General features: G+C 49.8%; 1 protein-coding gene across 3 annotated transcripts in view; it reads right to left on the reverse strand.

The window, feature by feature from the left end:
* Positions 1-15,781, reverse strand: part of ME3 (malic enzyme 3) — a 219,772-nt gene that overhangs the window by 65,174 nt on the left and 138,817 nt on the right. For all 3 annotated transcript variants that reach the window (XM_059412342.1, XM_059412343.1, XM_059412344.1), the window contains 2 exons: positions 9,919-10,080; positions 802-905 (listed from right to left, as the gene is read on the reverse strand). In XM_059412342.1, coding sequence (XP_059268325.1) covers positions 802-905; positions 9,919-10,080 — 266 coding nt within the window. The remainder of the gene's footprint in view (positions 1-801; positions 906-9,918; positions 10,081-15,781) is intronic.

Consider the following 15,781-nt stretch of genomic DNA (forward strand, 5'->3'; position numbering starts at 1 on the left):
GGAGGCTTTTGCCAATGACGACCGGGCCAGCCCTGCCATGACCTGGGCACTCTTGGGACAGTGAGAAAGGTTGGAGGTTTTCAAGCAACTAGGGGACCTGTTGGGTCTGCAGGGGCCTGCTGAGTTGCCGAAACTCTATCCACACTGACTTGCCCATCAGACTAAATGTGGGTCGGGGGAGGCACTGTTTCCAGAACTCCATCCCCGTGCCACCCCAGCCACAGCAGGGTGTGTGTGTGGCCATGATGGCAGACAGACGGGGCAGGTGAGGGGGCAGAAGCTGCCAATTATCACATACCCCAGTGCGCAGATGACACCTCATAAATCTTGCAGGCCGACAGCCCATGTGGCCTCCCTGATGGCTAATTAACGCCATCTGGTCCTCACGTATGGGTGGAAAAAGATGGCTCATGCGGCAAGCTGCCTTCCAAAGCCAGTTTGTCAGAAGGGTACATTTCTTTTCTCCACCACTCACCACATCGCTGTTCATGCCAAGAGACCAGAACAGCTTAGCCAAGGGGGTTTTCTTCCTGGGACAGCCGACATGTAACCACGGCCCAGTCACGAGCCTTCAATCATTGGCCCTTTTCTTTCTCTTACTGGCTCACAAAGATTCTCCACAGAACAAATCCACTGGCTTTGTGTCTGCCAGAGACATGGGGTCAAGTTGCGATTTTCAGATCACCCAGAGAAGCATGCATCTCCTACCTCTTGTTTGTGTATCTGCTGAAACCAGTGTTGACTTGAGTCATACTATCTCTGCAGAGTCCTCTTTCAAAAGGAACAGGGTGACCCACTTACTTGTCCGTCACAGCTTGCATGAACTCGTCCAGCAGATCATCGTACTCCTTCCCACGCACGCGCTGGTGTTTCAGCCCGATGTACAGAGGGTCTTTGAGCAGCTCCTGGAACAGAGAGCATCCATTTGCCCAACAGTCCTTCCTTTAGTGGGAAGGACCAGGGAGCGGAAGGGAGGAGGCAGTTGGAAGTGAGCTGTCCATCGCCTTGTCAGTGTCATCTCTGGAAGGGTCTGGAGGCTGAACCATCGGCTGAGGTTCCTAGGTGGTTCCAACTTCAGGAACCAAGGATGACTTGATACAGAAAATCCTCTCAGACTAAGTCTACTAAATCCTGGCTGCAGGTGTTATGGGTTTATTTTAAGGTTTTCAACAGTGGTGCTCTTAACATTTGGGCTTAGAATTCTTAAATGGGAGGGCTGAGCTGCACACTGCAGAATATTTAGCAGCATCTCTGATCTCCACTAGAAGTCAGTAGCATCCCCAGTGGTGACACATACACACACACACACACACACACACACACACACACAAAGTCTCTAACCATTGCCAAATGTCTATTTAGGGTTAAAGTGTCCCTGGTTGAGAACCACTCCAGGCAGCATCTAGATTGAGGTATTGGGTCTTGTCCAAAGCCACTGATCTGGACTTGAATTAGAAAACACTTTATTTGTTCAAAGAAAGCTTACTGAATACCTTCCATGGGCCTGGCACTGCACTAGTCCCCGAGGGCACAAGGGTAGATCGTACCCCAGAGATTCCAGGTCAAGAAAGAGGCCCATCTGAACACTGGCCTGTGGAGGTAACCCCTACTCTACCTCCTGCAGCTCTTTCTGTCACAGCGCTCACACACTATTCTCTGTCTGCCCCTGGCCTCCTCCCCACCTCTCTCTATCTCCTAACACATACACCCTGCACAGAATCAGTGGATGCAGTCTCACATACATGTATGGATCGTCCATTGCTGCTGATGACCATTCTCTCACATCATACACAAAGATAAACTCAAAATGGATGAAAGACCTTAATATGAGACAGGAATTCATCAAAATCTTACAGAACACAGGCAGTAACCTCTTCAACATTGGCCACAACAAGTTCTTTCAAAGAACTTGTTCTTGAAAGAACAAGTTTTTGCCTTGTCTCCAAAGGCAAAGGAAAGAAAAGTGAAAATGAACTTGTGGGACTTCATCAAGATAAAAGGTTTCTGCGCAGCAAAGCAAACAGTCAACAAAACTAAGAGGCAACCCACAGAATGGGAGAAGATATTTGCAAATGACAATACAGACAAAGGGCTGATGCCCAAGATCTATAAAGAACTCCTCAAACTCAACACACACAAAACATAATCATGTGAAAAAATCTGCAGAAGACACGAACAGACACTTCTCTAAAGAAGATATACAAATGGTAACAGACACATGAAAAAATATTCATCATCACTAGCCATCAGGGAGATTCAAATCAAAACCACACTGAGATACACCTTACACCAGTTAGAATGGCTAAAATTAACAAGTCAGTAAACAACATGTGTTGGAGAGAATGTGGAGAAAGGGGAACCCTCTTACTGTTGGTGGGAATGCAAGTTGGTGTGGCCGCTTGGAAAAACAGTGTGGAGGTCCCTCAAAAGATTAAAAGTAGAGCTACCCTTTGACCTGGCAATTGTACTCCTGGGTATTTACTCCAAAGATACAGATGTAGTGAAAAGAAGGGTCACATGCACCCCAATGTTCACAGCAGCAATGTCCACAATAGCCAAACTGTGGAAAGAGCTAAGATACCCTCTAATAGACAAATAGATAAAGAAGATGTGGTCCATATATGCAATGAAATATTATGCCTCCATCGGGAAGGATGAATACCCAACTTTTGCATCAACATGAATGGGACTGGAGGAGATTATGCTGAGTGAAATAAGTCAAGCAGAGAAAGTCAATTATCATAGGGTTTCACTTACTTGTGGAACATAAGGAATAACATGGAGGACATTAGGAGAAGGAAGGGAAAAATGAAGGGGAGGTTGGAGGGGAAAATGAACCATGAGAGACTGTGGACTCTGAGAAACAAACTGAGGCTTCTGGAGGGGAGGTGGTGGGGGATGTGTCAGTCTAGTGATAGGTATTAAGGAGAGCACGGAGGATTACATGGAGCACTGGGCGTTACACGCAAACAATGAACCCTGGAACACTACATCAAAAACTAATCATGTATTGTATGGTGACTAACATAACATAAAATAAAAAAAAAAAAAAAAAAAAAAAAAAAAAAGAAGGTGGGCCCTGCCCTTCATTTCTCACTCTCTTCACCCCGGACTCTCCCTCCTTGAGACAGGTTAGGGCTCCGCCCTGGCAGGAGTGTATGTTTGCGAGCTGAAGGATGACAGGAGGCACATCGGTGCTCACCCTCACATGCCCCCTTCGAGGTGACCCTCTGAAAACCACTTAGAGACAGCAAACATCCAGCCGAGGGTGAACCATAAATGTGATGCCTTGATGGAAAGCCAGACAGTCATTAAAATCGGTGGTTTTTAAGACAAGGCAGCTACCTGGACTCATGTGCATGAGATTATCAAAAGTAAGAAAGGCAGGATGCAAAACTATGCAGATGTGCTTCTACTCTGAAACACACACATGTGGCCCAGAGGGCACACACAGAAACCATAAAGCCGGTATCGCTCCTGACACCTGCGGGGAAGATTCACAGTTTTAGTTCTTACAGAGACTTCCAGGGGCCAGAGTGAGATGTAACCTGTAATGTTGCCCAGCGACGGATCGGGATCACTGCTACATCTGGCAGCAAAAGGGGCAATTTCTCGGTGCTGCATGTGTGGTTTGTGGGGCAAATGAAAATCTCCAGGAATATTGAAGACTTTTAGGATTTTCCAAAAACTTCTCAGTATATCCGTGTTGAAAATTAAAGGTCAACCATAATAGGGTACCACTGAGAGAGAGGGGTGGCTCTGACAGCTTTAAAGCACTCCTTACATTGACACGTTTTATGCCTGAAATATTTCCTACCAGCACACACACACATACACACGTGGGAAAGAAAGTTTCTATATGGGGAGAATACTAAAAACGAGCTCCTTCTGTTTGTATAGAACTTTCAAGTAATTCACTCCTGAAGCAAAAGTAATTTGATCCTTCCACCTTCCCTATGCTCATCCCTACTTTACAGACGAGGAGGGTGGAGTTGGCCAGAAAGCGGCTGAGCTGAAATGGAGCCTTGCTTTGACTGGATCTCAGGACAGGGCCCCTTTCCCCCAATATTCCATGCTGTGGGGGCCAGGAGACATGGTGGTTGTTCCGCACCCCCTGCCTGGTCCCCTGGAGGACCTCAGTTGTGGCAGGGAAGATGCAGGCTGTGATCCTGTAGAGGAGGCAGGGAAACAGGGACAGCTAGAATGGAAGCCGGAGTCGCTGTCGCCCGCCCGCTGGGCCCACAGCACACGGAGAACACTCCTGGCTATGTTGGCACGACATGAAACCAGAAGTCCCCGTCTTGCCCTCTGTCCCACTGAGTGACGCAGCCATCAGAACGGTCACCAGCAAGGTGTGGGACCGTTAACCAGCCTGGACTCTCTCCTTGAGAGAGGCCCTCCTCAATCCTTGACTTCCTCCCATGAATGCTTAGAAGTGTTTAGCAGGAAGTACTGCTGGATAAAGTACAGAATGCCTGGTTAAATTTAAATTTCAGATCAGCAAGAATTTTTTTTTTAGCCTCACTATGTCTCCACAGTTTTGCATGGAGCGTACATGGGACATCTGCAAAAATACAATTAGCTATTTATCTGAAATTTAAATTGAACTGGCATCCTCTAGTCTTTTTTGCTAAATCTGGTGGCCCTTGCGGGAGAGGCAGAAGGAATCTTGGAAGTGGGCAGGAGGTGTCTGCAGAGGAAAGTGGTATCCAGTTGGGCAGCCCTGCTCAGGGTGCCCCCTCTGTGCTCCCTCAGGCCGGTCTGGCTTTAGAATCAGAAGGGGGTCTGGGCTTTGGAGATGGACAGACCTTGGTCCAAATTTAGGCTCTGTCCCTTTGGTCTGTGATTTTAAGTTTTCCTTGGAGACAAATTGTCATGGAAAACAAAAATGGTTTCCTCCTCTTCACTTGCCCTACACTTGCTGAGCACTGGCTTTAAGTGGGAAGAGAGATGAAGCTTCTGGCTGGGAAAAATACTTCTCTCCTGTAGCAACAGGCCCACAGAGAGGTTCCTCAGGGAGCGTGGGGGACTGGGGAGGTCCTGGGATTGGGGTCACGCTGTGAACACAGGACAAGTTCTCCCGCTGAGTGCAGGTCTACCTACCACTCCTGTCTCAGGGGCTCCGTTAAGCCCAGGAGTCAGCTATGAAGATCCTTGGAGGGGTGCCTTTGAAGGTGACGTGCACATAGAGCGAGCACGTCTGACAGCACTTCAGGCCAAGTGCGGGCTGTTCATCAGCTGCGGTAATGATACTCTCTCGTGAGGTGGACATGACCCTTCAACCCCAGCTCTGCTGGTGGACCCACGTTTCTCCAGGACTCCAGCAGCACCCTGAGGGCCCTGGTGACTGGGCTCTGTGGACAGTCTGTCCTCATGTCTCTCCAAAAAGACATCCACTCATTAGAATTCATTGAGGCTCAGGCGCCTGGGTGGCTCAGTGGGTTAAAGCCTCTGCCTTAGGCTCAGGTCATGATCTCAGGGTTCTGGGCTCGAGCCCTGCATCGGCTCGCTGCTCAGCAGGGGGCCTGCTTCCCACCCCCCCCTCTGCCTGCCTCTCTGCTACTTGTGATCTCCATCTGTCAAATAAATAAATAAAATCTTAAAAAAAAAAAAAAAAGAATCCATCAAGGCTCAAGACTTCTGCCAGGAGAAGCCTGCTAAGGTTCAGAGGCCACCTTAAAGCCAAGCCCGGCGTCGCCCTGCAGGACCAATCATGCAGAGTGTCCTGAGCACTGGGCTTGGAGTCAGTCCTGGGGGAAGCTATTTCTGCTCTGTGCCCCTTCTCCAGGGTGAAATGAGGGGTTTATGAGAAGTACATCTGACCCTTGAACAACAGCTTTGAGTGGCTCTTGTCCACTTATCTGTGGATTTTTCCCGATCAATATAGTACGGTGCTGTAAATGTTTTTTTCTCCTGTGATTTTCTTAATAACATTTGCTTTTCTCCAGCTCACTTCACAGTAATGGTACAGTATATACTGACCGTACAACACACATCATACATACGACACACACGATATGAGCTAACTGGCTACTTATGGCATCAGTAAGTCTTCCCGTCGACAGTAGGCTATTAGTAGTTAAGCTCTGGGGACTGGAAAGTCATACATGGAGTTTCAACTGCTTGTGGGTCAGCACTCCTCATTCCTGTGTTGGTGAAGCTCAACCGTAGCTCAACTAGGTCCCTCCAAATGTGGGAGCCTGTGACACTATCTGGCTGCATGGGGATGAAAGACAAGACATGAATCAATCCACACACAGCCACCGAGGCTGCCAGCTGGCGGGCTTATCTGGTGGTGGGGGACGCCCTGACTTTGTCCCTTTAGAACTCAATCATGGGATAGCCCCTCTTCATGGGCTCGCTGCCGCACGTATTTATTTTTCCAAACTTCCTTGGGGTCGGCATGTAAGAGTGACTCAGAATTTCAGGGCGGTGGAGAGCAGATGTTTTCCTTCAACAGGAAACGTCAAGGGCTGTTGTCCTGGACTCTGATTAGAGCTCCTGTAGTCTCAGGAGTTTTCACAGAGACACACACACACAGACAGTCTAGTTATCCTGACACCATAGCTCCTCAAACAGCACCCTCCCTGTACGGACGCGTGGATGAGAGGTTAAGCGTCTCTCTCCTATCGCTCTGGCTTACTCTGAGGGAGAGACACCCCTAGACTTCCAGGGAGGAGGGAATCTTGCAAATGGACTCAGTTTAAAAAAAAAAACAAAACACAACACAAAACTATAGTGTGGGAGATCACATGGTAACTGCATTTGGGAAGAACGCAATGACCATCTTCCCAACATTGGCCACTTTGTAACTCTGGATTTTTGTGTCTTGAATTTTGTGAAGAGGGTCCGGTGGGAGTTTGCCTTTCTTTGGGGCAGGAGGACTGTGCTCATGGCATCGGTAACCCCTGGGCCTGTGCGTGCATGGGCTCCCTGCCTGCACGAAGCACCTCCTTTCTTGGTCTTCAACACCAAATCTGTAACACAAAACACCCGATCCCTTGAAGTTGTGAGCCATGGTGGACAAGGGAACTCCAGAGCCAGAGGCAGCGGGTTCCAACCCCGGCTCTGGGGGGCCTGAGGTGCATAGTTCACGTGTGTGGGTCTCGGATTCCTCATCTCACACAGCTGCGGGAGGGTGAAATGCGATTCAAATCCACAACGGCCTCGAGCTAGGCCTGGCACACTGCAGTGCTGGGAGCTGCTTCCTCTCCCCCGCACCGTGGCGCGTGTACCCGAGCTCAGCTGGGGACTACTCTGGTCCTTCCAGACAGGAGGGGGCAGCCCCAGGAGAAAGTGCTCTCCCTTCCACACCCAGGAGGGAGAAGTGATTCAGAGGCCTAAAGCCCCAGGGGGAGAAGCAGACATGGGGAGGAGAAGGAACACATTAGCCATTAAAAATGATCAATCAGGTGCTGGCACTGAAACACTGACGACTAGAATATCCTACCCATGCCCTGGCTCTCGCGTATCTCCCTCATGCCAGGCAGAGTGCCTGACACCTACTAAACATTCAGTGAACTTTTGCTAAATAAATAAAAAATGTTCATAAAATAACATGAATCAAAAAAAAAAAAAAACGAGAACAAAAATACTGGCACATTACTCCATCTACGCTGATGCATAGATGAATATTGGAAAGGAACACGGACAGAGCATGGTGGGAGAGATGCCATTTCCCTTTCCTTTTAAGATTCTGAATAATGTTACTTTAGTAACAAAAATTCTAAAAATCACGAAATGACCTTTCCTTCTGAAGCCACAGGCAGCCAGGCAGGCAGGTGTGGTGTGGGCGGAGGAAAGCAGAGACAAGGATCGCTACCCTGCCACTCCTGGCAGATCTTTTTGGGCAAATACATTTCTCGGAGTTGTCAAGCTTACACAGGGTGTGGCCTGTGAAAAGTGTCTGGCCCTGACTTACTCTGTGCTTCCTGCCTGTCTTCACGTGGCTTTATTACAAGTTGGGGCTAGCTCTCAGGTCAGCACATCATTGCAGTGTTAGACCTTCAACGACACGGGGTCTTAGGCATCTGCTAGAGGCGACCCACGCGCTTCCAGGGTGTGACAGAGTGGCCTTAGCCTCAGACTCAGTCTTGCTTGGAGCCAGCTTTTAGGAGTGAGGGAGTCGAGGTCTCTATTAAATCCAGGTGGAACACAGCAAGAGGACCTGGATGAGAGGAACAACTGAAACAAAATTCACTACCCTCGTCCTCACTGGTATGATGCATGTCGAGGGACCATGTCCATGTCCATGCCTGGCAGGACCCAGGCATCTGGTCTAGGGAAGAGAACCACAGCACACAGCAGACCTTGAAGACTGCTCTTTCCACCTTGCTTTCTGTCTCCTAGGCTGGAGGGGAGGTATATGGAGAAGAGCTTTAGAGGCAGAAACCCTCAGAAACCTTCTGGTTCAGTTCCTCATTGTACCATGAGGAGATCAAGTCTGAATAGGTGCGGGGACTCACCTGGTTGCCCGTACTGTCAGGACAGTGTCCCACTTCCCAGGGCAGTCCTTCTCCCCCTCCCCTTGTCCTCTCTCACCCCACTCCCACCCCCTAGGATTTCCCAGCTCTTAAATGACATCTGCCTGGCTGTCCTCTCACTTGATGGCATCTGTGGCTAAAGCCCGCATAAGCATCATTCCACCGGAGGAGCCATAGTGCTCACTCTTGTTTAGAAATAGGGGGGCGGCCACACAGAGACACAGCAGGTGTCTTGAGAAAGATCACTGCAGAATGCGAATAAGATAACCTTTTCAACAAATGTAAGTCAAGAATCTAAAAAGTGACCACTCCCTTTGCTTCAACATTTCTGCTTCTAGGAAATCATCCTAAGTACATGATCACACATGGAAACAAAGTCTGATCTGCAAACATGGGCTCAGAGTAAAGATTGTATTTGCAAAAAGGCAAGAAGCAACCTGAGTATCCAGCTGTGGGAGCTTTCCTTCATAAACTATGACACACCAGGGAGCTGACATTGTGCAGTAACGGCTAATGACCTGGGAGAAAACTCCATACATATAAAGTTTTAAAAAGTATGTGCAAAGCTATATATTCAATATAAACCCTATTTTGGTTTTATAAATGTTTGGGGGGGCCGTGGGAAAGGCTGCAAGAAAATATATCAAAATGGAAAGCGTGCTTGGTACTGGTGTCTAATTGTTATTTTTAACACTTCTCTGATTTTCTCAATTTTTTTCCCATTTTAAAAAAGATGAATTTGCACCAAGTTTAAACTCAGAGATGCACATCATTAAGAAGGAACTCTTGGGTAATGTTTTGTCTTCTCTGACACAGGGACCCAGAGCAGAGCCTGCGGATGCGCACAAACCCCATGGCCCAGGATGGTATCTAGAGGAGCCAACTCTTGCCTGTGGTTTGAGCTCCTTAAATCCCAAACCATGTGGAATCTGTAGGAGGATCTCATGCACAGCTTGGGGCACCTTCTCTCCCTGGGCTTGCAAGACACTCACCTGACTGATTGAGCTATTTTAGCCCCTGGCCCCGGGTGCTTTGAGCCTTAATTCTTTCATTGAGGCAGCCTACCTCTACCATGCTGGAAAAATACCACCCAGCAGCCTCTGTCACCTGGATCAAGAGAGGCCACACAGGGTCACAAGTGGGGAAGCAAACAAGGCCCCAGCTGGGGTCGAGGAGGGCACAGAGAGCCTTGAGGAGGAAGACCAGGAGAGCCAGGAGACCCAGTAGTCGGGGGGGAAAGGAATGGGCTGGGCCAAGGCAGCGAGGAGAAGGGTCCCTACCTCTCAGCCAAAGGGAAGGGCGTTGGCGAGGGGGACCCAGGAAAGAAATGTCCCAATGCTGTGTCGATATAACTGCCCCTCAAAGGTGCCTCCCCCACCCCACCTCCAGCCACCAGCTTCTGGCCCCAGGGCTCCGGGCCTGGGCGGTGCGTTACCTCATTGTTGGTGCCCACATCCAGCAGGACGGGGAGGCACTGCTGTGGGCTGACCCCTCCGCACGCCGTGTACAGGGCCAGCTTGCCCACGGGGATGCCCATGCCGTAGCAGCCCAGATCTCCCAGGCCCAGGATGCGCTCGCCGTCCGTCACCACCACAGCCTGGAAACAATCAGGGAAACGCCTCTCGTGACACAGTGCTCATTTTGTCACTCCTCCCACGTCGGGCCTGACAACTGGGAGCTGGATCTCCTCGGCTGGGGGCCTGACAACTGGGTGCTGGATCTCCTCGGCTGGGGGCCTGACAACTGGGTGCTGGATCTCCTCGGCTGGGGGCCTGACAACTGGGTGCCGATCTCCTCCGCTGGGGGATGGAACACCGGTCAGGGAAAAGGCCAAGGGATTCATTCCAGGGCAGGTGGCAGTCCTCCCTGTCCCCAACCCTGGCGGGCTGGTGAGAAGCCCCACTGAGCTGGGCGGACACCTTCCCCCCACTGGGAGGTTTAGGGTGGGGGCTGCAGAAACAGCTGGAGGGAAACCAAATCTGGTCACTCTCCCTCCATGAAACTAAGCAAATATTCCCAGCTCGAGATCTGGGCACAGGGACGTATTGAAAGGAGACCATGAGGGACGAGTGTTCGTGTTGCCGCCACAGGCCCAGGGTTTTGAGGCCGATGGAAGTGCCCTCTGCTGCTGGGGTACAACAAGTCCAGCCTGCAGAGGGCAGGGCTCTTGTGGAAGCTGCTGGGGTCACTGCTTCCTATGAACCCCAGAGGGTTCTCAGGCTGTCCTGGGGTTACCACTGTGCTCTAGCAAATAATCGCTGGAGGCATACTACGTGCTACTTCGGGCTTACTTGCTAACAGATGTCGGTGAGGCTGACGGGGGTAGAAATTACTACGATTTTGACAGATATTCACTTACTCATTCCTTCACTACATATTTATGAAGCAGCTACGTGGCAGACATGAGGCCAGATCCTCTGCTCATCTGTAATCACAAGTCTGTATGGATTCAGGCCTTAAAGGACTAAGGGGCAAAAAAAGAGATGAAATATGTCTACTTCGAATTAATGACTCTGGAGGGAGAGTGAGGGTGCGGAGCAGCACGATGTCAGTGGGGACTGAGAGAAGAGAGAGTTATTGCCAGTAGGGTAACCTTTTGTAAGGAAGAGAGGACCCAAGTGCCACCCCTTGGACAGGAGAAGGCTGTCAGGTTGGGGGGTACAGTGCGGAGGAAGGAGCGTGATATGAAAGGAAATTCAGAGGCAGGATGGTGGCGGGGAGTGTGTGGGTGTTGTGTGGGGAACAAGGAGATGCTGGTCGCATGAAAGGAGAGAATAGGAAGTCAGGCAGGAGTCAAACCATGAAGGAATGGTCTTGAAAGTAAAACCACAGAGATGCCCCCGGGTGACAGTGAAGTTGTTCATAGGTCACCCCAACCCGCTCACCATCATTGTCTTCCTCCATCTTGAAATGAGTTATGTTTACGGGGCCACCCCTCCCTCCACCGGAGCCTGGCTTTGACCAGGGCTTAGGAGCAGCTGAGGGATGGATATCCCAGAGCCTCATGTGTTGTGATCCCGGACATCACGGGGCTCAGCTCAACCCATGCAGGTGCCACACTGAGCTCTGGGGATAAAGACATGAAGACCCATTCTTGTCCTGGGAGAGTTTATGATCCGGTGCCCAAAGGGCCCATGGCATCTTAAGCATGTCTACGCTCCAGCTCTCTAAGGATAAGGGCATGCAAAGGCTGGTGCTGCCTTTTGGTAGCGATTAAGTACAGAGATTCTTACAAACACTCCTCTGCTTCTGCAAAGGGGACTTGGGGAGGAGGGGCAAGAGACCCACGACCATCATGACTGTCCCCCTCAGACTGATCCACTGCCTCTATGGGGAATGTTCTCAACCTGCACGCACCTGATTCTCCCCACAGCCCTGACAGGTGAGTCTGGGACTCTTATCACTGTCTCACAGGTGAGCAAACAGAAGCTCTAAGATACTTGACACGTGTTACGTATCAGCCAGATGCCAGGCACTGGCTGTTTCCACATTACGTATCTTAGAAAGATTAGATGGCCTACCACAGTCACCTTGCTTGTGCACGAGGCAGGTCAGGATTCGAACCAGCTGTGGGGTTCCTGGCTCCGGGCTCCTTCTACCACCATGGCAACCAGGCTAAAGCACCTGCGCTCTTGGTCAAGTTCTGCACTGCCCCTGTGTGACCCTTCCCACAGCTCGCCTCTGACCCTCTGCTCCTGGGTGAGCCTGTTCCTTCATGCTGCCCAGACTCCGGGCATTTCTCTACTACCTCTCCTGATCAAAGCTTCCTTATTCCATTCCCATCCTCTTAGAATTTCTCTCCATTGAGGGGCAGGGAGTTAACCAGAGGTGGGGTAGCTCCTACTCCAGGGTGTTATCCCTACAATTCTGGGGCCCTTCCAGATGGTGACCGGGATCTGCAGGGCTGCCTCCCAGCCTGAACCAGGCAAGGGCCCTCTCCTGCACGGCCGCCTCCTCACTTCTGCCTGCCACCCTCTTTCCATTGCACGGAGCTGGTGGCTGGGTTATTACAACAGCTTCACGCCCAGACACATCTTTCCTCCTTCCAGTCTCTCCTGCCAACCAATGTCACATACATTGTGTCAGAAGCCCATTTTCATTACTCTGTTCCCAGGCTCAACGACCGTGAGTGACTTCGAACTGTCCATAGAATAGAGTCCAAAACATTTAACGCCTTAATGATCTGAGCCCAGGATATGTTCTGACTTATCTCTGGTTACTCATCTGCACACAAGTACCTACTCCAGCCAAACTGGCCTCCTCACTCCTCCCAGACATACTCTGAACTCACATATGATCTCCTCCTTCTCAGCCCCAAAGTCCTCTCTGCTGGAAGGTCCTTCTCTTTCTCCTGTATGCAAAGGCTGCCCATTACAATCTAATGTGATTTCCCCTAGCACTTACGGCTGCCACACAGCTAGCCTGCTTGTCCTTCCACAAACATCGACTAAGCACCGACTGCTGCCAAGCCTGCACAAGGTGCTGCATAAACATTTGGGTTCTTATTTAACATTTTTAAAAATGCACATTTTATCTCACCAAACAACCCAAAGGTTAATGGCAGGAGTCCTGAGTCTGATAACCAGTATTTAAATTTAGGCTTCTTGATAATGCACCATATGTAATCTTGGCTAAACAGATCATTTTTCTGAGTTTTAATTTTCCACAAAATGGGGGATAATCAGACCTAACTCATCAGATTTTTGTAATGATGAAGTAATATTAGTCTCATTTTAACCAGGTGCCTTTAGTAAGTGATCAGTGAATGGTTGCTGTGCTTTTGATTATAACAATGGTTATTATTTGGGACAAAAATCCTATATTGGATTTGTAGTTGTTTTATCTTCTCTCTAGTTTAGCATTACCACAAGAAGGGCATGCCATAAGCATCTGTTAAATCAGTGAATGAAATGGAACCAAGAGGAGGTCATAGTGGCCAACTGCCCAGAAAGTCAGCCATGCAAGTCTTGGGGCTTCCACTGTCCTCTTGAAGCACATATTGCCACTTGTATGTCCAATAGTCCTCCCAAATTCCTGAGTCCCTAACCAAATGAATCTGCTTTTCCCTTTATTCTTTTTATTTTTAATTTGTTAATCAAAAGTTTTTAGAAGATTTTATTTATTATTTATTTGTCAGAGAGAGAGAGAGAGAGAGCGAGCACAAACAGGCAGAGGCAGAGAGAGAAGCGGGCTCCCTGCCAAGCAAGGAGCCCGATGCATGACTCCATCCCAGGACCCTGGGATCATGACCTGAGCCAAAGGCAGCAGCTTAACCAACTGAGCCACCTAGTCGTCCCTCCCTTTATTCTTCTAAATCTTTCACTTCTGCTGTCCTCCCTCCCTCTGTTATCTTGTATCTCCCAAGCTCAACTCCTCTCTGTCATTCGTCAAACACAGCCACTGGTCACCAAATTCTGCTGAGTCAATATGCTCCTTACTTTTCTATTTGTTCCATGCATTGTCGTTGCCTTGGGTGAGCCCATCCATCTCATCTGACCACTGCAATGGTCTCCTGATAGGTCTCTCCACTCTTGGATTTCCCCTTGGTCCATTTCATTTTCCAAAGCACACCCAGCTTTGTCATTTCCTTACCCCACACCTCCAATGGCTCTCAATGCCTATGCAATAAAGCTCAAACATCTTCAACTGGTGGTTTAAGGCCTTCCGCAGTCTAGGTCATCTGCTTTTTGAATTTCTTTTTTATCCAAATGAAATAATTCCAACCTTGTATAAGGTTTGTACTTTCCTGACTACATGCCATTTTACCCCTCAATCCCTATGATCTTCCTGATTCGAATCCTACCATCCTTGTGTGCTTCCAGGAACAGTATGGAAGTCACCTTCCTCCGTGTTGCTCCCTTTCCAGAAGTTGTCACTCCTTCCTCGGAGTTCCCATGGCATTTTTCTCTCCAGAGCACCTATCACTTTCTTGCTTGTATTATAGTTAGATGAGAACCTCATCTTTCATAGGAGTTCTAAGCTCTTACAGGCAAGTAAAGGTTCTTGTCATCTTTGGTTCTTCAGGTGCTTAGCATGTTGCCTGCAGTGTGAGAGGAACTGGATAAATGGTGGCCAGTGTGGATACAACATGGAGAACAGAGGCTCTCCGCGGGACTGCTTCAACCTGGTATGAATGAACAACTTCAGGGAGAAGCAAATAGCCAGAATCTTTATCTGTAAAATGGGGGTAATAATAATCACTTGAAGTCACTTACGTAAAGCACTTAGCAGATGCTGCGTGTAGAGGATATGCGGATGTGCCCCCACATCTCCCTTTCAGGACCCAAGGAGTCATTCCCTCAGCTGAGCCCTCAGGGGTCAGCCTACTCTGTGAATTTCCTTGACCAAAGAGAGCCACTTTGCCCAAGTCACACCCAGTTCTGAAGGGCACCCGACCACAACCAATGATTGATGGATGCAGGGCTATAAGGCCTGGCTCCCCTGTCCTGACTAAGGGCCACCCTAATACCAGAGGCTCCTCATGTGCTCAGCTGAGTCTTCCTTAAGGCTTCACTCTGCCCAACCTCTCCCTTGGCTTTCTCCTGTTTCCCTCTCCTCTAGAGGTACTGATCTCAAGAATACTCCCTGATAGACTAACATCCATCTCAGAGAATGTTTCCAAGGACCATCCTCCTTCTGACCCTGAGAACAGAGTGGGTTTAACACATGGTGGGCCTGGGCATAGCAGGCAGGCACCCGGCACCAGCATCTGGTCCAAGCTGGGATGCCCACGTGGCTGGTGCTCAACTCCAGAGGCTGCTCCCACCCCCCACCCCCATCCAGCTGTCTCTCAGCGCCTTCCCCAGAAACTGCTGCTGGGCCTGGGGTGAGGTAGAGATTTAGGAGACTGGGAAAGCTGTGGGGAGGAGGGCTGCTCTCAGCTCAGTCTTCCTCAGGCTTGAGGCAGTGTCCACTGTGGGAAAGAGTCAGAAAAGCAGTTCTCACTTCTCTCCATCCATGATTTATGCCGGACAGCTCTCTGGGCGGCCTGGCCTGCCCCCTCCCCCATGAACAAGAGGGGCCTGCAAAACTTCTTGGTCCCCTAGCCCTGGGCTTTGGCCTCAACACCCCCCAAGCCTGCTTCTCTGATACCGCGGTTCGCAGTTCCGCCTTCTGGCTGGGAAACCACGGGAAATCACCTTTTATCTTCTGAGTCGGTTCAGAAGCTCCTCTGAACCACTTGTCCTTCCAGCCAAGAGGCTGCCGCCATCAGGGTGTAAAGATACCCGTGCCCTGGAAAACTGCCTCCTCGACTCAGCAGCGGAGAGAGGGTGGCTCAGCTATAGGGCTCTGGGGGT

The sequence above is a fragment of the Mustela nigripes genome, chromosome 1, assembly GCF_022355385.1.
Source record: "Mustela nigripes isolate SB6536 chromosome 1, MUSNIG.SB6536, whole genome shotgun sequence".
Taxonomy (NCBI): domain Eukaryota; kingdom Metazoa; phylum Chordata; class Mammalia; order Carnivora; family Mustelidae; genus Mustela; species Mustela nigripes.